Source organism: Danio rerio, chromosome 21, assembly GCF_052040795.2.
Source record: "Danio rerio strain M-AB ecotype USA chromosome 21, GRCz13ab, whole genome shotgun sequence".
NCBI lineage: Eukaryota > Metazoa > Chordata > Actinopteri > Cypriniformes > Danionidae > Danio > Danio rerio.
The window spans coordinates 31461355-31486784 of record NC_141041.1 but is presented as its reverse complement, the minus strand read 5'-3'; the positions used below and the strand labels follow the sequence as shown (position 1 = coordinate 31486784).

The window sequence follows — 25430 nt, the reverse complement described above, 5'->3', positions numbered from 1 at the left end:
ACCTCTTCTCACCATTGAAGCAAGTTTTTTTTTTTTTTTTTTTGCAGAAAATGCAAATGTGCCCAGGATATTATTTATTTAAAAAACTGAGCAGATGAAGTGATTTTGAAGTAAAAACATGTTTTTAAATCTGATATTTTCATGTGCTTTCTGACAGCAACATTTCCTACACAGAGCTGTAGTTCACTATGAAGCTTTGCAAGTACCTGTCATTGAATGAGTATCTTCGGTTTCATTATCGCATGATTAAAATGATTTAGTATAGCTTGTTAGTGAACTGTGGCTCTGCGTAGTAAATGCTGCTCCATCTGAAAGCACATAATAGAGAATTACTACTGATTACAGAACCGTATTTACTGACAGAATATGCATTGAAAATCACATTTAATTAATTGCCCAACACGACAGTCAGGATTGAAGCATTCACAGGCAAACAGCACTCTTGTTAATTGTATATTACTATATATTTTCTTTATCTCACAGCCACTCATGTTCTAACTGTTACTGTCTGTCTTGCTTTTTTATCAGGCGCATAAACCACAGGACACAAACCATTTATGCAAACAATGTTTTCATGCTCTCTTGGGTTTTTGTTAGAAGAATTGTTATATGAAACACACTCATTTATTTTTATGAAGGGGTATAAGTCATTAAGCAAACCAGCTACAGAAAGAATCACTTAAAAACTTGAATTTGAATGTGGATGTGATTTATAATTTATATATATGTATTTTTTTAATGCATTCATTCAGCTTGGAGCCTTTTCTCTATGGCCTTCACGCCCTATTTAAGGGTGACTTTCGCATCACCTCTCCCAGAGACGAGTGGGTTTTTGCAGACATGGACCTGCTGAACAGGGTGGTAGCTCCAGGTGTCCGGATGTCCCTCAAACTGCACCAGGTATGGCCGAGGCAGTCATCCATCCCCTACTGACATCATACTTTAATCAGGTTTCTAGGTCATCACAGTCATATTTTATATAGCTGCACTAAAATAAACCTCAAGAGCTGTACAGTTCACTTCACATACTGTATAAAGTAAAAAAGTACTTTTTATGAAATGGCTCTGATTGGCTTCCCCCCCTCATCTTGTTCTCTCTGTCCCGTCCTCTGCAGGATCACTTCACTTCTCCTGATGAATATGAGGACCCAGTGGTGCTGTATGATGCCATCACAGCTAATGAGGAGAAGATGCTGATCTCTCACGAGGGTGATCCTGTGTGGCGCAGCGCTATTCTGGCAAACATGCCTTCTCTGCTTGCTCTCCGCCACGTTATGGATGACGGCAGCGACGAGTACAAGATCATCATGCTGAACAAACGCTTTCTTAGCTTCAGAGTCATCAAGGTGCCCTGCTGAACATATATTTGTAGTGTAGTTGTCTTGATTTATATGGTACTTTTATCAGTAAAGATTGTTTCGAAGCTGTTTTGAAATAACAAGCAGAAAAAAATAGCAAATTCAGTGATGGAAACTTAAATTTGGATTTAAAGTAACTCTGAAAAGACAATAGAGAACCTCTATGAAAATATATATGAGCAATATCACATGAGTATCAGTGCCATATGGCTGTATATCGGCACTGGTGGGAGGCATGCGGTGGCGCGAGGCCGCTGGTATACAACAGTTTGACGGCATAATTGTGCATATTAAAACAAAATCAAACATGGAGAGTCTCAAAAACCCTTTTGTATGAGGAACTACTTTCTTCCGCGTTGGATTCAAATCATAAGCTGACAGTTAAACAGCTTAGCAAACATCTTTTGAACTTTAGATCTGTAGTGTCTGCTTTTTGCTGCTTGTATGTGGGCGGAGTAATACACAAAGGGTAAAGAGGCTGTACGGGTGCTGATATTACTGAAATATATCACTGCTATCAGCCAATCAGATTTGAAAATCAGACAGAACTGTTGTATAAATATATATAGAGCTGCAAGCAGCAATTAAGGGGCCAAGCACTTTAAAGGCAGAATTAGCCAAGCAGTCCAGAAGCAGAATGAGCAAATCAGTTCAGAAGCCAAAAGCAACAAATAAACATATGCAAAAAAATAAGTTATTAGCAAATTTCTGATTCATTATTGATGGTTAGTGAATTATGTATAACTCATGACCACTAGGTGGCACTGTTACCAGATATGTGTGTTGTGGTCATTGTGAGTTGCCAATGACACACCTAAAGTTCTGTGTCAATATGTTCAAGCATTGCAGAGTTACAGCCTCAGGTTCACTTTGACATTGTGCTAACACATTTGTCGATATGATTTTTGGTCGGCATGGTCTGAAGATGATTGAAGTCACATTTGGTGACAATTGAATCAACGGTTGAGGAGGAGTTTGCAAAAGAAGCTTTTTGAACTAATTCAATATGGCGAACAGGAAGTTTGTTTGGTATTAATGTTTGGTATTAATGTTTGGTATTAATGTTCTCGGCATGATCCAATGAATAATTTGGTACTAATTTTACCACAATAAACCTATGCAATCAACATTTATTTATTAGTTGGAAAAAAATAGGTTTTCAATCAAAAACAAACTGGCCGACATGAAGTTGAGTTGATTTTGACATATTTGGTGTCAGTGGTCTCGGCATGATCCAGGGTATACAACAAGACAAGTGTCATGTCAATGAGGAATGTTTAGCAGAAGTTATTAGCAATTTTCAAAAATTGCTTATAACTTTTGGCTACAAGTTGGCGCTGCTCCAGAACTTTTTGAACACCTTCAGGGCATAGTGTCGAAGATGCGTACTATGTTTTGCAATGATACGTGAATATGTTTGCAAAATATAGCATTTTTCGACAAAAATCTAAATGAATGATGCCCAAAATGACTGACCTCAGAAAATTGAACACCATTTGACTTGGCATGCTCAGTCAGATGTGAACAGACCAGTTTATTTGAGTTTTGAACAAAGGGTTGAGGAGATTTAAGCAAAAAAAAGCTGTTTTTGCGAAATTTGAGATAGTGACAAAAAATTTTTTTTACAGAAAGTGACATCATAGGGTGCGTTTTAATTAGCTGTGCCAAGGATTCAGGGGGAAAAAGAATTTCGACTGTAGCCCATTCTATTAAAAAAATATAACGATAAACATAAGTGAAACTTAGGGCAAGTTTTGGTGCTAGAGAGTTTGAGTTAGAGACTTCAGGTTTGCTGTGGTTCATGTTCATTTCAGCTTACAGAATTAAAATAAATAATAATATTTTTTGCTCAAACACATAATTTTAAAATCGTAAACCTAGAGAAACTGGACATTTTTAGTGGTCTTTCTTTTTTCCTCTATCTGCTAATATATATTTTATCATGGCTTTTCAGTAAATTAATCTATCCCTATCACTTCCTTCAGGTAAACCGGGAGTGTGTGCGCGGACTGTGGGCCGGACAACAGCAGGAGCTGGTCTTCCTGCGGAACCGGAATCCTGAACGTGGAAGCATCCAGAACGCCAAGCAAGCTCTAAGGAACATGATTAACTCATCCTGTGACCAGCCCATTGGATACCCCATCTACGTCTCTCCACTCACCACTTCCTATGCCGGAGCCCATGTCCAGCTGCGCTCGGTCTGGGGAGGCCCCATCAGCCCTCACAACATTTACACCTGGTTCATCAGCAGCTGGGACAGGTCAGACCTCATGAACAAACATACACTATTACAGCACTTTATAGTTGTTGTTGTTTTTTTGTTGTTGTTGTACTCAGGGTATCCACTAGGGGGTCCGTCCTTCCTACGTGGATTACTCAGTTAGCTGGATTTGGATATTGACGATTTGACATGATCCAGGATTGTTTCGTTTTTCCAAGCTGATCTGAGAGTTGTTGCCATAGCAACAGTTCTGCTAGGTCAAACCTGATCGGGAGCAGGGTTAATTCATATAAACAGGATTAGATCGGCTCAGTTCAAGCAATGATAATAAAGTATGTTCCGAATTCTGATATTTTCTTACAGTAGTAGTTATATACACTTGGGAAAATGGTAAAAATGTTTTAACTATATATATATATATATATATATATATATATATATATATATATATATATATATATATATATATATATATAAATATATATATATATATATATATATATATATACATATATACATATATACATATATACACACATATATATATATATATATACATACATACATACATACATACATACATACATACATACATACTTACACATAATATATATATATATATATATATATATATATATATATATATATATATATATATATATATATATATATAGTTATTCATAAAATAAATAAAGTTATATATATTAATAAAACTTATGCAATCTGCACCATCGAAATGAAAGAACAAAGACTGCCACCTGGTGGTGCAAAAAGAAAACTTATTGATATGAACTTTTTAGATCGCTTTAGAACAATGTTTTTTTTTTTTTTTTAAAGCAATAATACATTTATGCAGTCATAAACATGTTTTGATAGTTAATATGCCAGTGATTTGATGCTTCACAAAAAGTTGCAGACACCTTTACCAATAATCAAAATGCTTTTGTAAACAACCAGTTATTCTTTACACCGATTAAAAAAACGGCTACTATTATAAAGAAAATCTTTTCTAAATGTGGAACTAAATACACTGATTTGCATTGAAATACATGATGAATACTCTTGACACATGAAAGTGTAAAGCCTGCAGCTCACAACAAATATGGAAGGTTATTGCATGTCATATTTAACGAACCGTTTACTGCTAATTTGATGTAATTTTGCTCACATGGATAATTGAATATTAATCAGATGTTGTCATTACGCTGCTGTGCCGTCAGCCAATGGTTGTATTGCTGATCATAATTTCGAGGATCGATAGATCTGTCCTTCACAACACACACAGCGATCTCAGATCAGTTTATCCAGACATTCTAATCTGATTCGCGAACTTGTTTGAAGAACCAAATTAGCGAGAGATCAGTTATCAAGATGAAAAGATCCAGGATCTGCCAAATCATCTTAGATCATTTAAGCGAGGTACGAAGAACGGACCCCAGGTCTTAAAATGTCTTAAATTACAAAAAATATTTATTTCTTAAAGGTCTTATATTCACTAAATATTCTGTTGTGGGTCTGTAATAATTTTAAACAGGTTGTAGCATCTTTCCAATTGCTGCTATTATTGGTAAGCAGGTTTTTACTCGTAAAAGTCAGAAGACAAAATAGATGCAAATAAAAACGTCTTTATTTTTATAATTAACAAAATTCCTTCATTAATATTCCTTCATCTTTATTGCATATTACTCTCTTGTCTGTCTGTGTGTTATGTTACCTTACGGTCAAAAACTGTGTGCTTCCTACCAAGCTTTCTTATGTAGCATATATACATATATATATATATATATATATATATATATATATATATATATATATATATATATATATATATATATATATATATATATATATATATATATATATATATATATATATATATATATATAGCCAGGGTTATATAGCATGGTATTGACACCTTGTGGCCAAATGCCACTATACAATGTATGGCTCCAACACAGGTCTTAATTTTACTTTATCCAAGTACAGCTCCTCAATCGGACCAACAATCATTCAATGACCAACAGTTAAATCTCAATAAAACCTTTTTTTTTTTAATAAATACTTTTTTGCAAAGAGAGACAATTGACAACGGCTGTTAGACATTTTTCCCTAATCAGGGAAAGAAAATGGAAAACAATTGCACAATTCCTCATGGTAATACCGAGCCATAAGAAAAAGTCGTTAACCCTGTATAATTCTAAAAAAATGTCATTCTTAATGGTCTAAAAGTCTAAAATTTGACTTGAGGAAACCTGCAGAAACCCTGATACTCTTTCTGCTGTCCTCAGGCTTCAGAAGGGTTGCGGTGCTGGATGTAACAGTGGAGGTAACATTGAAGATTCAGATTGTGGAGGTGGCTCAACCTCCATCAGTAACAACCCTGCAGTTCATCCTCCCCAGAGCACAACGTCCGGCATCCCTCAGTCACATCCCACTACTGTACAGCCCTCAATGGGTAAGAATACTGCTGTTAATACATCACATCCTGCCTACAATCAAAAAAGCAATGATCTGTGCAGGCTGTAAATATCAATTTTAACTACTTTTCTCAAGGCACCGACAACCCCGTTGGACCTACCTGGCCGCTGCATCCCCAGCCTCTCCCACTTGCCCTGCTCAGCCAATCAGAGGGCAGGATGGATGCGGGACTGGTTAGCTCTTTGCATCGCACCTCTTCCATCCATGGGCTTTTAGGGCAACATCTGTCTAGCTCTCAGCTTTCTTTCAGTGGTTCGGTGGCCCTGCCGCCTGCAGACCGCTTCTGCCCCAGCAGCCTGCAGGACAATCCTGGTCACAGAGCGTCTCAGAGGGGCCTTAGCCTGGGTCAGGGCAGCGGGCTGCCCTATGAGACTGTGTACAGCAAATGGAGTCTGTCAGGAAGGAAGGGATTCAACGGACCTGCTGTAATGGAAGGGGATGGCTCAGCATCACAGAGCATACGCACACAGGTTAGAACATATGCTTGCACCACTGATTTTGCCCAGGTCTATTCATGCCTTTTTAAACTATACATAAAATATGCATCTGAAAGATTATAGAACCTTTGGTACTCCCTTTTCATTAGCATGAATTGAGTTCTATAACGATAAAACTGTGTTCATTCATCATGCTGTAGTTTGTTAGAGTATTCGTATGTCATTTTTAAGCCTTATAAATTCACTGAAATATTGTGCTGAAGGTTAGGGTTATGCTTTAAATAGGTCTTCATTTTCGGATGTCCATGTAAAACTACCTAATCAGGCCAACACCAATCCAATCACCAACAGTCCATTTATGAAAAATCCCTAGCATTTAGTTCTGTACATATCCGATTTTTGTCTTAAAATCTTACATTTGATTTTGGTTTATGTAGACAAAGATTACTAGTGATGATAATAATGTGTTCAGCTTTGTGTTCTGCTGTCATATATAACGAAGGGGCTCAAAATAGTTTCTGATCATCTTTTTGGTCACAGTAATTCCCTTAATTAGCCCCTGATGCAGTGGTTTTTACTTCTGCTTCTAGCCATGCAATGTTTTGGTGCTACTAAATAAACAATTTTCCTGGTTCAAAGCTAAATAAACCATGTGAAAACCAATTGCAGAATGTTGGAATTATGAAGCAACCTTGCCGATTTTTTTTTTTTTGCCAGTGACAGGGCTCGAAATTAACCTTTTTGCTTGGCAGCACTGGTGCTCCTAACTTTAAAAATTTAGGTGCATCAGCCAAAATTTAGTCGCACTTATAAGCACCGTTACTACAAGTTTTATACAAACATATTTATTGCATTTGAAATCAACACTAATCAAACTAACAAGCAAAAAAATATAAATATGCAAGCGTGAGGAAATTATGTCTCAACAAAGTCCCGTTATCACAAGAAAATAGATTTTTATAACATAACTGAGTGACTAAAGGATACACGGACCGCTCACCCGTCCTGCACGCACTGCTTGTCATGGATGAATCTGTTAACGATATAACTGTGCTGTTCTCACGGATGCTGTCTGATATTGCACTTTACTTTTGACATATACTGGACCTTAGTATATGCATACGTCATGTTGATAACAATACCGGTCTTTTTATGAGTAGGGATATTAGTTACTCAGTGCAAGCCCGTTTGCGATGGTGTATGTGGTGTTAAATTTTACATATAGCTGCCACTTGCACGGCAGACAGCATCTGGCGATTATATGAAGGATTAAACAGAAGCTCTCCTGCTAGATGTGGCAAACATTTACCTGAAAATTCCATCCCACAGACTTTTCATAGCAGACTTGAAGCCAATGGAAGTCTTTTATCCACTCTTCGAAAAGTGTAGATGGTGGTGGATTACAGATGCACTCTGATTGAACGTCTCCCGAATCCGCGCATTTTACAGTAAAAACTGGTCGCACACAACATTTTTGTGCACTCGCACAAATGCTCCCAAACTTAGTTTGAGGTCACAGATGAAATTTCAAGCACATATGCGACCAAAATTGTCGCAATTTCGAGCCCTGCAGTGATGTTCCTTAAAGTATTAAATTATCAGAGGCATTAAAAAAAGTCTTGTTAAAGCTTCATAAACTGAACCAAGCCAATCAGGTATAAGGAGAATCACATTACAAACTCTAAGTCTTAATCGTGTTTTTACGAGGTTTTAAATTTTGTTTAATCATTGTCCAAAGAGTTTGACTCAAAGCATAAATATATTTATTTTCCTCCTAATATTGACAACGACATGCTTGATCCATGTGATTGGTTCAGTCTGGGCGCATCCGGCCAATCTCCTTCCTCCAGGTGATGTCACGTAATTTGCGACAAATGCGAGAAGGTGATATAACCCTCTCCACATGTAGTGCAACCATAGAGGAAAACAGATGGCAAAATGGAAAATTTAAGTTTGCATACTCCTGGTTGGAGAAAGATAAATTTAAACAGTGGCTGATGCATGTCGCTGAAAAAAACACGCAATTTATTCTTTTAAACTTTGTTTCTTCCAAGCTTATCTGAGTTTTACTGCATTGTTGTGCTTCAATTATTTATTTAACTACAGCTGTTTATTAACAACTCTTTATGAAGTTAAAGATTTGATACTAATTTGAACTTGAAGTGTCGATGAGGTCTTAAAATATTCTTTTTAAAAAGATCTTTAAAAAGCCTTGAAAAGGTATTAAAATTATCTTTAGGATTCCTGCATAAGGGTGTGTTCAATAAAAGCATATATAAATTATTAACAACTTCAGATCACACAAAAGGTCTGTAATTATAGGTTTATCAGTTATTATTACCGTATTTTACTCAAGCCTTGGTGAATATTTATGTTGAGACCTTTTTTGAAACATCACCCCAAAATTTTTATGGATTGTGTGTGATTATATATGAAATAATAATTCATATTTTCCCATTTCCTAGCCTTCGCAGCCTCCTCTCCCTGTCCTACCCTCTGATGTCAGCCCAACACTGGATCCAGTGGGAGCAGTCGTACCCTCTGAGACCACACCCCTTACATCATCAGACCCACCCAGTGCACATGAGGAGTCTACAGAGCTGCCTTTACTTGAGCACCTCCGCTGAGCCGGCACAGCACCAGGACAGCTGACCACCCCATCAACATCATCATCATCATCATCCATCAGAGCAATTCAAGCTGACCTCCTCAATACTTTGAATGATAAAAGCATCATCACTCAATTCTACGTATATTAGGATGAATCTCGCTAATATAAACACATCAGCAGATACTGAAGCACACTAGACAGGAGCGCAGCGTAAGTAATGAACTCTAAACTGAGCTCTCCTAAGCTTCTTTGGCTTCTGTTTTGGCCTCCAGGCCTTTAAGCCAAAAAAAAAACTAAATAAGGCCAGTCAGTGCAATCTTAAGGGATTTTCTTTAGTCTTTTTTTCTTACATAAGGAGGGTCAGGTCACTAAATCAAAGCAAGTCTGTGATCTGAACCACCAGCAGAAACAAAAAGGGAACTCTCCTGTCCTGTCCTTTGTAGCAGCCTTAAACCTTACTCTAGCTCTCCTTTTTTATCCCCCACGCATCAAGCTAGACAACCACAAGTCGTGGATTGTGCAGGATTTCTTTCAGATCAAATCCACCACATCAGCCACAGTCCTTGATTTTGATAGCTCCAAACACATTCCAGAAATACATCCGATTTCATATGCAGGCCCTTAAACGACACAACCACGGCTTTTCTTCAGCAAGCTTCAGGGATACGATTCGAATAAACATACATGTACTCGCTCACATGCACACCTGGTGCTCCATACATAGTTTACAGCCGGCTCAGGTGAGGACGGAAGTTTTGAAAGTGTAGGACTGCTTGGGGAAAGAGAACTCAAGTAGTCTCTATTTTTATTTTCTCTTTGTTTCTCTTCATACATCCCACATTAAATCAGACTACATTCTAAATTGCTCCCTATTGGATGGGTGCTGATTGTGACATCGTGGGCTGGAGGTGATTTGAGCTTCTTGGTTTCCCCTTTCAGGCCTTTTCCTGCTGCTGCAAGCGCCTGCAGTTTGTCTCCCTCTACTGCAATACTACTGCTACTGCACCACCCCTCCACTACTAATAGAACTAACCAAACTACTGCTTTGACTTCTAAACTCCAGCGTTTTAGTTGGAAGAACTTGATGGGGGGGAAAAACATAGATATACCATTTCTTAAGATGAAGATGTATTGATTTGCTGATCTCAAAATGGATGAAGTGGCTGTTTTTTTTTTGTTGTTTGTTGAAAAGCTGGACATGAGCGAACTGTAAACTTTGCCCCCATTCTTGAATCCTCCTGATTGTGACTAGCTGATTCCCTATCTGTATGTTATTCAACTGGAAGTTTCGATGTCATTATATATCTGCTGTTGGGCGGACAAAAGCTCAGACCTCCTGCTGTGGAAAGCAGGGCCACTTACTGCCTCTACGATAACAAACATATCAAGCACTCACAGTCAAACAATACACCACTGACATCGTCGTGTGTCAGTGTTAAGAAGCTTGAAATATCCCGTCAGCTGAAGTGCTTTTCTGATTCAGAAAGTCATTCAGTGCTTCTTCACCATACAGATTCCTAGCTTAAAATGATTGACATGGCTGAGCTGTGCTCCAGAAGAGGCTTTGGGTTTAACGATATGGCTTGAGAGTCAGAATGTAAAGGCCGCCATGAGTAAATGGCACCTTGTTGAAGAAAAGGATTTTTGCTGGAGATTTTACACTGGTTTCTTGGAGATTTCTTGCTGAATGATAATTGAAGGTTTTTTTCTACTGAGCGGTCCAACTATAATCATTTTACAATGCTGACACACAATCAGAACAACGGAAGGCTGTTTCCGCCATGTGAATAAAAACACAGCTCATTATTCTGACTTTTTTATTTCTCAAAACTGTGAGATGGACGAATAACTCTTAGATTGCAATTCTGGCTATATATTGGACATTTTGGAACTTCTATCTTGCATTTTTGCCTTTATTTTATTTTCAGAATTGCAGCTATTTCTCACAGTAGCAGTTAGCATTCATGCAGTTCTTAATATATTTCTCGGCAAGTTAGACTTTTTTTTTTTTCTTCAGAATTGCTACTTTGGTTCTTACAGTTGAAAGGTGCAATTCTGGCTTTGTTTTTCAAAGTTCTGAGTTTACATGTTTCCAGTATGAATTTAATAAATATTTTTGGTCAGAATTGCAACTTAGTTGCAAGGTTATAGGCTTTTCTGGCAATTCTGGCTTTTTACAGTTCAGTTTCCACCTTGCAATACTGACTTTTTTTGTTGTCACAGTTTGCAGCTAATCTTTACAGTTGTAAGGTTATAGACTTCTTTGTGTGTGTTAAGTTTATTTGCATTTCAGACTATTTCTTCAGAAATTAAACTGTTTCTTACAATAGCAAGTTAATAGGTTTTCTTACAATTCTGGCAAAAAGTCAGAAAAACATGATATTTATAACGTAAATTGCTATTTAATATTTTTTTTAATTCTGTAAATTTTTTATCAGAATTCTGAGTTTGTCATGCAATTTTGAATTTTCTTTTCTTACAATGGAGAAGCTTTTTTTTTTTTTCTTCTCTTCATAATTGCACATTTCCCCCCTGCGGCTTTTTGTCTTGCAGTTATGATTATTACATTTCTCACAATTTGTCTTGCAGTTCTGACTTTTCTTAGATTTGCAACTTCATCTCACAATTGCAGGGCTTTAGGCTTTCTTAATTTCTCAGTTCATACTACTTTTTTTAGAATTACAAGATATAACCTCCCCAATGCAAGAATTATGAGTTGTTGTTTTTTTGTTTGTTTTTTTTGGTTCATTTTTTTTTATCTCGTGGCGGAAACAAGCTTTCATAAGATGGGCGATCCTGCCTGATCGACATCAAATTTGTAATGATATTACAGTCTCTAACTTTTGTTTAGTGCCAGTAGAGGCAGTTCACATCCAATTAATCAAGCTCACTTGTGCTCACTTAAACCACATTTAGATTTAGAGTTCTAACACAAATATATATTCTCTCCACCATCACAGACCATATCACAAGTTGTCTGAACACTAAACTTCAAGTCACTCTGCCAATCATGCCGCTCAAATCTCTGGTGTAGTCTGCTAAACAACCTGGGCTCATTGATTCATCATTTGCAAGGGACTTCAGTAGCTTTGGTTCAAGGCCAATCAAGCTCTTTCCCTCTTCCCATCAGGACCCATCATTTTCCAAAGCAACAGGGAGTACTTCTCTTTACTGGGAGAAAGCACAAGTTACTGGATAGTTTTGGGTGTCAGTGATTTAAAAGGGATCTAACTAATCTCTGCCATATATGTACAGCATGTTTTGTATATAAATATATTTAAAAATATATATAAATCTATTTTATTATTATTGGATTTCTGATTATTTTTCAATGGAGGACACTACTTTGAGTCTTAGGGGGAGTCACGCTTCGGTGTATATCTGTGCTCGCGGAGGGATCTGACGCTCTCCCTCGATATAGAATCATGAAGTCTGGGGAATGAATCAGTTAATACTGCTTTTGCACAACTATTGTAAAATAGTACACCATCCTGTATTGTTTTTGTTTTTCTTTTCTTTTTTATTTTAGTTATATGGGGGATTGTTTTTATTTAAACTGTTATTCAATATTCAAAGTTATGTACAGTTTTTTATGTGATTTCTTTTTCCCCTCCTATTTAAATTAAAGCTTTTTTGTGTCATTGTTTGCAAAACAGTCATTTTGTTATTGTTTAATCTTTTTTTTTTTTTTTTTCCCCACTAGTACTACTTGGCTTTGTCAAGATTTATCTTCATTCAGTTAGCATTACAAGTGAGTACTTTTAGCAGTCAGCCCCTTATATGACTTTTAACTTGTACAGGGTTCATACACATTTTTACTACAAAAATTCCAGGACTTTTCCAAGACTTTCAAGTCAATTTTCATGACCTAGTGTTTCATGTAATGTCTACATACAATTGAAGTCAGAATTATTAGCCCCTCTGTTTATTTTTTCCTCAGATTCTGCTTAAAGGAAAGATTTTATTCAACGCATTTCTACACAAGTTTTAATAACCCATGTCTAATAACTGACTTAATTTATCTTTGCCAACATGACAGTAAATAATATTTTACTAGATATTTTTTAAAACGCTTCTATAAAGCTCAGGCAAGTAATTGTATAGCGATGGTTTGTTCTGTATACTATCGATAAAAAAAATTAGCTTAAAGGGGCTAATAATTTTGCTCTTAAAATGGTTCCTAAAAATGTAAATCTGCTTTTATTCTAGCCGAAATAAAACAAATAAGGCTTTCTCCAGAAGAAAAAAATATTATCAGACATACTGTGAAAATTTCCTTGCTCTGTTAAACATCATTTGGGAAATATTTAAAAAAGGAAAATAAAACCAATAGGGGCTAATAATTTTGACCTCAACTGTATAAATGTGGTAAATCATAAAAAACAGGTAAATTAATTACAGCATATTATAACACGCAATAGTTTCAATTTATTAAACCCCCCCCCCCCCCCAACACTTTTTTTTTTAATTCCATGTCCGTTATGAACCCTGCTTGTAAGGTAATAGGGTCTGTGCACACAGTACAGACTTTTAGTTTAAGTCAGCCAGCCCTAGGGCTTCCGGTTAATTGTAATCCCATACAAAATTGTTGCATTTAAAATCTGATTTCAAGAAGCACAGGATTAAATTATTTTCCCGCACCATGTCTTTAAAATATGGAAATTAATTTTACTCCAGGATTTATAACAGAGTTTCTGCACTAGCCTGCTGTAAATGACGGCAGGTAATTTATTTAAAGTAACTTTAACTATGCACTTTCCTTAAATACTGTTCATAAGTTTGACAGCTCTTAATCGATTTAGAAAAGCAGAGCAATTTTGTTTTTTTGTTATACAAATATTTTTTCAGCTAAAATAGACTAAATTTTTCAATATAATTGCTCATGCTTAAGAAACAATGAATTGAGTAATTTATCCATATATGGTATTTATAAAATATTTTGTCTTGTTACACATTTATTATTCTGTAAATGTTACATTTCTGATTATGCAAAAAGCTCCTGTTTGGTCAACTTTAAAGAATTAAGTTTCATTTCTAGTGTCTATGCGTTAAGGTTATACTTTTTTAGTAGCGCTGTCAAATAATTAAATTATTTATTGAGTGAGTAGGTCACTTTTCAGACAAAGTATTTAGTAATTTTTATGTAGTACTTTACTTTTCAAATGTGATTATCAGGCACAGTGTTTTTTATTATTATTAATGTATTTCTTTTCAGATTTCATTTAATATTTTTTTTATGAAACATCAATTACAACATTCATTTATTAATTATCCTTCCATGTTGTTATTGACACTTCCCTCAAATAAAAACTTCCCTTCCTCAACAGCCTATAACTTCCTATTAAAAAAAAAAACTAAAGCATGAATAATAAATTAATAATAATATAAAAGAATTAAAATAAGAAAAAAAAGAATATTAATAATAAATATGCATTCATATATTATTGTTCATTATTACTCATATATTATTGCTCAAAAAAGCCAGCATATAATCTAAAAAAGGGCATCACAACTTGTCAAGGGTCTTTAAAAAAAACAGTAGGCCTAAGTGATAGTCTATTTTTGTTTTTTGTTTTCCAATTTAATGCAAGTACTTTTTTAAAGTAACTTCCTTAACATTGTTCTCAGGTAAACTAAAATGCCATGTGATCCAGATTTTATTGTAGTATATCATATAATACAAAAATTACTTGTGGCTAATGAAAACATAATATCCACTATACGTCCCTTTACAGAGCATAAACACATCTACTGGATGATCAAAACCTGTATAGATTAATGGTGGTTGTCTTTTGAAATTGTGTACAGCTTGTACTAAAAAGTGCTTTAGAAACTTTAAAATCCAGCTTTTACAAGATTATTCTGGGTTATGTACAAATTCCACTGTGTATTCCAGGATGTATTCGCATCTGTGACATGCTGTTGATTCCCACAGGAGAAAAACAGATTTGTTTACAGCAGTCACATAGGCTTCGGGGCAACCGTAATGTAATTAAGCAGTACAACTGACCCAGAAGTGGGTGTATGAGGTAAAACACAAATGATGTTCTTTCCGTTGCTCTTGTGACACAAACTTGGCTTTACGTTGATATTAGTGTAGAGCTCATCCAGATGTCACTTTCTGTACTCGTCTTAGACAAAAGAGCGTTTAATGAGAGAGGGTGTGTATTTGATCTCATTATAGCAGTCATCTTCCTCGTGGCTGTTCCTCCACTTGCTCTCCTGCGCCGAACGGTGGAGCCACAGCACCAGCACCATCAGAGCCAGCAGGAGCAGGGCCATCGATAGGCTCAACAGCACCCCCTGCAGGATGCCTGGCGAATTATCTGGAGCTAAGGGATCACAAACACAAAACCAAAAAATGTGACATCCTTTATCAACCCTTATGCGTTTCCAAACCATTATCCCAGGGGTGTCCAAACTCGGTCCCGGAGGGCCGGTGTCCTGCTGAGTTTAGCTCCAACTTGCTTCAACACACCTGCCAGGAAGTTTCTAGTGTATCTAAATAAGAGATTAGCTGGTTCAGGTGTTTTTGATTAGGGTTAGAGCGAAACTCTCCAGGACCGAGTTTGGACACCCCTGCTATCGCTTTTACCTCCACAGAGCACAAAAAAAGATTGGAGGACTGGTGAGTCTTATCTATACAGTTACAATGAATAAGAAGTGATGCCTTCAGACTTCAAGTGTGAAGTATGCCAGATTGTATTGTCTGCAAATGTCCTCTTTATTAATTTTTCTGTTCAATGACAACTTTCACATTTCTGCTCAACCAATAGTGTGAGTTTGTGGCATGGCTAGTGTACGAGGCAGGCTGAGCCAAAACAAACAGCTCAAGCCAAAAATTGCAGATTTGCCAAAACATGATCCGAACAGTGGGAGAAAACAATGATGTTCTTACAAGATGGAGCAATTTGAGGACATGCTGAGTTAAGAGCTGAACTTGAGTTTCTTCTTAAAACGTAAGTTAAAATCAAGTATTTTTTTATTCCATTTGTAGAAAATTTTTATCCTTCACACCTCCCATAATACCCTCACATAAGTGTTTACCAATCAATGTGGAATGCTTTTTTGTCACATATGTACTGAAAGCATGAGCAGTTATAAAAATCAGCAGGTATGTACAGTCAGTGCATCCAGAAAGTATTCATAGCGCTTCACTTTTTACACATTTTTTATTTCCTTATTCCAAAAATTGATTAAATTCATGTATTTCCTCAAAATTCTACACACAATAAACCATATTGACAATGTGAAAAAAAAGAGTTTTTGAAATTGTTGCAAATGTATTCAAAATAAAAAACCTGAAAAATCACATGTACATAAGTATTCACTGATATCCACTGATCACTCTTGAGATGTTTCAGCAGCTTAATTGGAGTTCACCTGTGGTAAATTCAGTTGATTAGACATGATTTAAAAAGGCAAACACCTGTCTATATAATGTCCCAGGGTTGACAGTACATGTCAAAGCCCGAACCACCAAGAATAAAGACAAAAGAATTGTCTGTAGACCTCTGAGACAGGATTGTCTTGAGGCACAAGGCTGGGGAAGGTTACACACATTTGGAAGCAACTTCCCGTCTGGAATTTTTCCAAAAGGCATGTGAAGGACTTTCAGACCATAAGAAACAAAATTCTCTGATCTGATGAGACTAAAATTGAACTCTTTGGAGTGAATGCCAGGCACCACTCATCACCAGGCTAATACCATCCCTACAGTGAAGCATGGTGATTGCAGCTTCATGCTCAGTGGCGTAGCGGACGGGCCCGTAGGGCACGCACCGCGGGGGGGCCCCACGTCGTCGCGATTTTCAAAAATTGAAAATCCAGGAACCGCAATAATCAAACTCTTGGGAACAACTGTGGACGGAACCAAAGTTCACAGGTCTGTGTTCTCTGAACACCTCTCAAGCGGTGGACTACTTCATTCTGATTGCTTGCCGCCAAACCGCGTCAAGACGCGCCGCTGTTTCTCGCCGCCGGTTCTCGTTAAAAAAATGAATGACTTCTGGCTACTTTGACGCTCTCGCCGCTTTCGGTTTGTGATCGCTCCTCAGTTTGTGAAGGATTCCCCGCGTTGTCGCTCCACTCCGCCTCCTTTCCCCGCACCTCAATTTGTGACATAGATATATACACTAGATATCGCATAGGGACCCTGAGCATGCGTCAATAACGTAGCCACATTGGTACAGTGCTCCCAGGACAAATGTCATTCAGTCGCACTAGACAAGTGTTATTACGTGAAGATGCGGGACTGTAGCGCTGTCTACGAGTGTAGTAACGAGCAAACAAAGAAAACAAAGCACAAAGGCAGAACATTCCATAGGTAGGATTAAGTTTTTTACGTTTTTGTATGTTCTGAAATTTGTGCTAAACAGGTAGCGTTATTGATAACAATACAGCCACTTACTGCATTCACTATAAGTCAAAGTAGCTCCAATTCGCACTAAATACTCGGCTTATGCTAGCTTTGTTGAATAAAATCAGCAAACAGTGAAAAAGAAATATGACAACGAGATGCTGCGGTGCCAGAAACTTGTATTATTGTCGGCTAGTGAAGGAGTCGTTCATAATGGAGATTCATACACAAACAAATCGCTCCCTCCATCAGTATGAGAAGTGAAAGCAGGAGAGGAGCTGTGTTTCAGGACATGATTATATCAAATTTAACAGGGAGGGTGGATAGTACATTTCTGTACACACAAACACAAGCTTTTTGTCAGGAATGCCCATGCGATCACTGATCCATCAATGTAGAAAAGTGATGTAAAATTATAATTTTCATAATTGAAATAAAAATAAAAATACTAACATCCAGGAAAACTCCCGATCACAGATATATGTGTATATCTCTGGCTCTGCCGCCCCCAAACCCCCCCGACCCCCTTGAAAACTGGGGGCCCCATAGGTGATCCCTGCAGGGGGGCCTCCGCATTTTGCGCTACGCCACTGTTCATGCTGTGAGGATGTTTTATAGCAGCAACAACTAGAAGACTAGTCAGGATAGAGGGAAAGATGAATGCAGCAATGTACAGAGACATCCTGAATGAAAACCTGCTTCAGAGTGCTCTTGTCCTGTTAAGCGATATGAATACTTTCCGGATGCACCATATTGTTCATGAAATATGCATAATGCACTCTGTGCTCAAAACATTCTTCAACCCTGCTCCTGGAGACATACTCTCCTGCACAACAGGAATGGGCAACTGTAGATTACCTTCATCAGATGCTCCTAAAAATATGTGTATTTAGGATTGCTGGAAAATTACAGGAAGGGGTGTTCGATTAGGAATGGGGATGAGAGAAGTGACGGACAAATTTGTTCACCCATACTAGGATCCATGTCCACATGAATAACCAGGGGTTATAAAAAATAAAAATAAAAAAACAACAACTAGGGTTTAGGTGCCTTGTGCTAATATTGTAAATCAAGCCTGTAACTTTTGTGTTACAGTTTCAACTCCCTAATTAAACCAAACCAAAGCCTGTCTGAAGAAAAATTGTCCCCCTAAACCAGGACTGCCAAATTCTTTGCTGTAAAGTTAAGCTAACCAAACTCCCTAAAGAAACCAAACCAAATTTCTTCCAAAGAAAGTAGTTAACATTTGAAGTAGATAAAAAAAAGTTTATAAAAATTGTCTAAAACTATTGAACAACACCCAATCTTGTCTTAAAACATTTTTAAGAAAAGTTTTTGATGCACTTCAGATGTTGACTACTGTATACTTTGCAGGACAGATGTTCCCTAGGAGCGAAACTGTATAATAAGTATAATTTAGAATTAAGGATGAGAAACATTTATAAAGCAATCATAAAGGTGTAGAGAAGGACTTACGTGTGTACACAGACAGGTTTATGTAGCAGTGCTGGGTTCCCAATGAGTTGGTCACTGAGCAGCGGTAGAGACCAGAGGATTGCGTGGACACATTGGCAATGTGCACAGAGCCTGTCATGTCACCTGCAATACATTCATGTGTGAAAAATGTATTCCAGATTTTATTTGTACCCCTGAATAGAGCTTTTTTTTTACCATCCATATTCACTGGCAACGTCATCTTGTCTGGTTCCAACTTCTCCCAGATCACTTGTGGAGTGGGAAAGCCCTCGGCCACCACACAGGACAGCCTTACATTGCCCCCAGTATCAGTATCCCCTTCCCATAGGCACATAGGAAGAGATGGGGGTGCTGCACACAAACAGAGAATTATGAAACCCTTGAACACAAGGTAATCTAATAGTGTAGAAACTAGACAAAAAAAACTACACTTTCCAAAGCAGATCAAGCTGATCAACCAGAGCTTTAGAAACATATTGTTTAGTCGTACACAATATAACCTAAATCTCTGTATCATGTATAATATACATCTATGTGTAGATCAGTATATACACTGTTTATCTCTAATATGCAGCACCACATGAATAATGCATGCCAAATGATTACATTACTCAAGAGGCACAGCCATTCAGAGACACAACAAGTCAATCTGAACCAAAGTACTTTTAGGGAACACCCATACCCCTCTGGTTCTGCTCAAAGCATTATTTGAACTGTTTCCAGTATGGTAGGCAGTTGTGTAAACAAGAACATTAAAGATAATAGCCTCTCAAATTAGTAGCTAATGTTCTTACTGGGACCAGGGGAAAAGAATTTACTAGCTGGGCTGGTCTCTGTTATTCACTCACTCATCAGGGTCATGGCACCAATTAGTGTTATATCAAAATTATTGTAATATGGTTGTGATGTTGACTCAAATGTATCAACCTTGTGCCTAGCATTTATGTTTGTGTAATGTATCAATGATACCCAGAACAGTGAGGCTGAGTTCTCCAATGCCAGGGTCTCCAGTCTCAGGTGGGTTGCTGACCACACAGCGATAGACTCCAGCGTCAGACACCCGTGTGTAATTCAAGATGATATCCGCACTCCAGGGCATGCCTGCAAAGCCCACCCTACCCATGAACGAAGGGTTTTCAGTCACCTGTCCTTGATCATACACAATCACCTGCACAACAGGAGATGACCTTTAGTTCTCATAGAAGGTTATAACTATTGCCATATATGTTGACAAGAAAGAAATCAAGTCTTGGGTGATAGAAGTACAAAACAGTTTTGTTGTTATCAGTGTAGTTGTGGTTTGGTATTTAAGCAAGGATACTTTGAGGAATTTTTAAAACCTGGATATACACTCAACAGGCACTTTATATTAGGTATACCTCGCTATTACCAGTGTCCTAACATGTCATCCTACCTGTTAGATTATGCCACCAACACATTATTTGAATGGTTCTAAGCTCGAGGTTAGGTTTGGGTAAGTTAGGCCTCACGTCACACTGCTTCAATCAATATTTACACTTGTTGCACAATCTGATAGGTAGCATATTTTATCATCTAGGTGTGCTACCTACTTTTTTGAACTGATGGTAGAACAATCTAACAAGGTAGGACAAATTGATAGAATATCGGATTGAACCTTTTTTTAACCTTCAAAACTGCATAGAATGAGTCTTCAGGGCATAGATTCAATAAGGTCTATGTGCTGGTCTGTTCTGGCATGATAGCATGACACATTTTCTCCACATCTATAGTGGAATCTCCTGTTTCACCACATGCCAAAGGTGCTCAACTGGATTGACCTCTGGAGAGCATGAGACTGATTCCTGAAAGATCACAGTGACAGACGAGTCCCCGCATTGATCCTGTGGAAAAAGCTTGTGCCCAATAGAGCCTAGTTTCTCTAGAGTTTGTTTTTTGTTTTTGTTTTTCGCTTCACTTCACTTCGTCAATCGGTAAAGTTTTTTTTTCTCCCCTGGCTTGCTTGTGGATGGATTTCCTCTTCAGTGTTTGAACTTTCAGCAATGAAATTTAAACCACACTGAACTGAACTAAACCCAACTTCAACTCTGAAATCTGGACTTCACGTTCATGTTAAGCTGCTTTGAAACAATCTACATTGTAAAAGCGCAATAGAATTACTCCTGAATTGAATTGAATCTCTGGAGGTGATTCTGGAGGTCATTTGAGTATAGTGAACTCATGTTTAAGAGACCTGTTTGGGATTAATTGAGCTTTAAGACATGGCACAATTGGCCATCGTGAGCATCATTGTGGCCAGCAGAACTCTAGTGTTGTTGTGTGCATATCCAGCCCTGACGTGTTGGTCTCAATGAGCCCAGAGCTTTTGTTGCCACTAGTTCTATAATGTTGACTTGATGAGCCTAGATTTTATTGGTCATATGGGTTTGGACATTTTTAGCAACAAATCTTAGGTAGGCTTTGACATTTATACCAAAGGCTATTGAAATCTCCCTCAAACCACCAAATCAGCAGCAGCCTGAACCACTGAAGCAAGGCAGTATCGATCCATGATTTCATTTATTTTTTTTTTCCAATAAAATTCTGGCCCTGTCATCTGAATGATTCAGCAGAAATTGAGACTCATCAGACCAGGCATATGCAGAATTGTCAAATTTTAGTGAGCTTATGTGAGTTGTTGCCTCAGGTTCCTGTTGTTAGTTGACAGGGTGCCACTGTCTTGCACTTCTGCTGCTGTAACTCATCTGCTTCAAGGTTTGATGTGTTGTGAGTTTACAGATGCTCTTCTGCAGACCTCAGTTGAATAAGTGGTTATTTGAGTTACTGTTGCCTTTCTGTCAACTTGAAACAGTCTGGTTGTTCTCCTTGAACTGCCACTTACTGGATATTTATTATGTTTTTGATCATTCTCTATAAACCTAGGAGATGAATCCAGTAGATAAGCAGTTTCTTAATTCTCTGGCAACAAACATGCTATGTTCAAAGTCACTTAACTTGCCTTTTTTCTCCATTCAGCAACTTATTTTGACAACATCTATGTGCCTAAATGCTTTTGAGTTACAGTCAGGAGACTTGATGATTAGATATTTCCATTACAAGCGGGTGTACCTAAAAGTGGCAGTTGTGTGTAGGAATAATTATCTTTCTTTGTGTGATTAGGTCTTAATCTCTGGTAGCTTAGTTTTATAGATAACCAGACTGAACATCTAGCACTGTGTTCATATTTATTTGTGTAGCATCTTGTTCCACTGTATGTCCAGCAGAATGACAATAAAGCTAAGCTTAATTTGAGGGGTCCGTTCTTCGTACGTGGATTACTCAGTTAGCTGGATTTGGAGATTGACGATTTGACATAATCCAGGATCGTTTCGTTCTTCAAAGCTGATCTGAGAGTTGTTGTCATAGCAATAGTTCTGCTAGCTCAAACCTGATTGGAAGCAGGTTCAATTCATATAAACCGGATTAGATCGGCTCAGTTCAAGCAAAGATAATAGAGAAAGTACCGAATTATGATATTTTCTTACAGTAGTAGTTATATACACTTGGGAAAATAGTAAAAAAAAAAAAAATTAACTATATATATAAAGTTATACTTATTAATTAAATAAAGTTATATTAACAAAACTTATGCAATCTGCACCCTCGGAATGAAAGTACAAAGAGAAAATTTATTGATACAAACTTTTTAGATCGCTTTAGTACAATTTGTGTATGATAATAGAAATGCAGAATATGTGACTTTAAAAAAAAAAAGAAATAATACATTAATGCAGTACTGAACATGTTTTGGTTTTGACAGTTAATATGCCAGTGATTTGATGCTTCACAAAAGTTGCAGACACCTTTACAAATATCAAAATGCTTTTGTAGACATCCAGTTATTCCATACAGCGATTAAAAAAACGGCTACTATAATAAAGAAAATGTTTTCTAAATGTAGAACTAAATACATTGATATGCATTGAAATACATGATAAATACTCTTGACACATGAAAATGTAAAGCCTGCAGCTCACAACAAATGTGGAAAGTTATTGCGTGTCATATATAACAAACCGTTTACTGCTAATTTGATGTAATTTTGCTCACATGGATAATTGAATATTAATCAGATGATGTCTTTACGCTGCTGTGCCGTCAGCTAATCGTTGCATTGCTGATCATGATTTCGAAGATCGATAGATCTGTCCTTCACAACACACACATCGATCTCAGATCAGTTCATCCAGACATTCTAATCTGATTCGCGAACTTGTTTGAAGAACCAAATTAGCGAGAGATCAGTTATCAAGATTAAAAGATCCAGGATCGGCAAAATCATCTTAGATCATTTAAGCGAGGTACGAAGAACGGACCCCAGGGGTTGACTTAACCAATAAGCGAGGTAAGCAACCGCTTAGGGACCTGGGGAATAAGAGAACCCAGACCAATGCTAAGAATCCTATAATTATCATTTAGCCCCTTTTTTAATTTCTATCATATGCTGTAAAATCTGTCAATAACCATATTTTAATGTTATTACTCCTTTTCCAAACATGAATAGTGGAACGTTCTTTCTGTACTACACATGCAAATATTAAATCTAACCACAAATATGGCCAATTAACTGTATATTGTTAGTTTGTCAACTTGTTTTTTTAAATGTGAATTTATTGTATTTAATTTTACACTGAGAAGATTAATTCATTCATTCATTTTCTTGTCGGCTTAGTCCCTTTATTAATCCTGGGTTTCCACAGCGGAATGAACCGCCAACTTATCCAGCACAGTTTTATGCAGCAGATGCCCTTCCAGCCGCAACCCATCTCTGGGAAACATCCGCACACGCTCATTCACACACATACACTATGGACAATTTAGCCTACCCATGTCACCTGTACCACATGTCTTTGGACTGTGGGGGAAACCTGAGCACCCAGAGGAAACCCACGCGAACGCAGGGAGAACATCCAAACTCCACACAGAAATGCCAACTGACCCAGCCGAGGCTCAAACCAGTGACCTTCTTGCTGTGAGGCAACAGCACTACCTATTGCGCCATTGCGTTGCCCTGAGAAGATAAATGTTCCACTTAATTTATTTACCAAAAAAAAAACAGCCTGAATTTACAAAGAAAAAAAACTACAAAGAGGGTGTTATGACTTTTAGTGCTTGGGCTCGATACTTTGAATTGCTTAAGGCGCCCAAATCAGTCTGCCCCTGCTTGACTATATGTTACTTTGACTAAACCAAACATATTGGTGTGTGATTTCTCTCAACGTACCTGTATGGGAGAGTTTGGGTCAGAGAGGGGGGTCAGGGTCCAGATAATACTCAGTCTGAACAAGGGCATCATGGTGAAAAACGAACAGGGCAGGGTGACAGAATCTCCCTGAACAACCTCCAGACTGGACTCCCTCACAGTCACTCGGACCGCATCTGTGTAGGGAAATCATTTTAATGCACATGCTTACTTTGGGCCTGTTTGTCAAACAACTGGAAATCATGAATCCCTAGCAGAGCCATTTATTTTGCAGTTCTGTTGTGTAGCTCTCAACTTCTCTCTCCTTCCATCTCAATGGCTGTCTCATTACGGTAATGATGAGTCCCACCCCCAATGCACTGCCACCCCCAGGCCTTTGTATGTGTGTACGGGAAAGCACAGTGACTATAAAGCCTTAATTACAGCTGACAGCCTTGGCAAGGACAAATACACCAACAGAGAGAACAATGGGGTTCAATTCGACTTCTAAAAAACTGACCTAAATTACAACAATTTCAATTATTGTAGCGTTAGTTATAAAACACTGTTTCAAAAATCCATTGTTGTGCCTTGGTTTTATTATACGCCATTCATGGAATTCATATCTAAAGGCCAATTTCCAAGAAATTGTATTATGAAAAACAGTGAGATGCTTGTTAATGCTGTTACAGTATGTTAGCCCAGGTGAAATGTGTGACACTCATTCAATTATTTTCTAAGCCAGTGTTTCCCAACCCTATTCCTGGAGTAGTACATATTTTGGATGTCCCCCTCATCTGATCAATTAACTTCAGGTTTTGGAGTCTCTTCTAATGTTCTGATGAGTTGATATTAGTGTGTTTGATTAGGAAGTGGTTGAAAATGTGCACTGTAGGTGTGCCTGCATGAACCAGGTTAGGAAACACTGTTCTAAGCAATAACTATCTCAAGCAGGGTAAATGTTCTACATAATGTTTTCTTATATTTAACAGGCTTACATCAAGAATGAAGATGATACCTACCATATTGAAGAAACATAGACACCAAGCAGGCCAGCCAAAGGATTCTCCTTCCTGTACAGCCCATCACTGAGAAGATGCGTGTGTGCTCTCCTCCATACAGGTCAGTGTGTTTTCCCCTTTAGAGCCCACTGCCACTGACTGAATGGGTAGAACTGGGTTATTGGGCAGTGGAGAGGGGCAGTTCTCTTTCTCTCTCTCTCTCTCTCTCTCTCTCTCTCTCTCTCTCTCTCTCTCTATCTGTACATAACTAAACAGTGAGCAGATCGGC

At 37.6% G+C, this 25430-nt stretch overlaps 1 protein-coding gene, 2 long non-coding RNA genes and 1 pseudogene across 7 annotated transcripts in view; 2 read left to right on the top strand and 2 right to left on the bottom strand.

Moving 5' to 3' along the window:
* The window catches only part of LOC147831938 (uncharacterized), a 32832-nt gene extending 23498 nt beyond the window's left edge, over nt 1-9334 (top strand). Inside the window, exons 28-33 of the long non-coding RNA XR_015520378.1 lie at nt 753-900; nt 1116-1346; nt 3344-3618; nt 5868-6034; nt 6133-6527; nt 8960-9334. This is a non-coding gene — a long non-coding RNA (uncharacterized LOC147831938). The remainder of the gene's footprint in view (nt 1-752; nt 901-1115; nt 1347-3343; nt 3619-5867; nt 6035-6132; nt 6528-8959) is intronic.
* Nucleotides 44-3179, bottom strand: LOC147838854 (uncharacterized). The gene is made up of 4 exons (XR_015520492.1): nt 2910-3179; nt 2247-2829; nt 1811-2172; nt 44-1699 (listed from the first exon to the last, which is right to left on the bottom strand). It is a non-coding gene; the product is annotated as an uncharacterized LOC147838854 (long non-coding RNA).
* A 758-nt stretch (nt 9335-10092) lies between the features above and the next one.
* Nucleotides 10093-10278, top strand: im:7160157 (annotated as a pseudogene). Its single transcript, NR_023323.1, is given in 1 exon segment — nt 10093-10278. The product of NR_023323.1 is annotated as an im:7160157 (transcript).
* A 4466-nt stretch (nt 10279-14744) lies between these two features.
* Nucleotides 14745-25298, bottom strand: zgc:165604. 4 transcript variants are annotated; one of them, XR_015519729.1, is made up of 7 exons: nt 25163-25298; nt 24183-24337; nt 19910-20108; nt 19136-19291; nt 18056-19063; nt 15966-16843; nt 14857-15526 (listed from the first exon to the last, which is right to left on the bottom strand). XR_015519729.1 is itself a non-coding variant. In NM_001098255.2 (6 exon segments), coding segments are annotated over 6 exon segments (897 nt in total). In that variant the 5' UTR covers nt 25227-25298; the 3' UTR covers nt 14745-15237.
* Nucleotides 25299-25430: the final 132 nt, after the last annotated feature.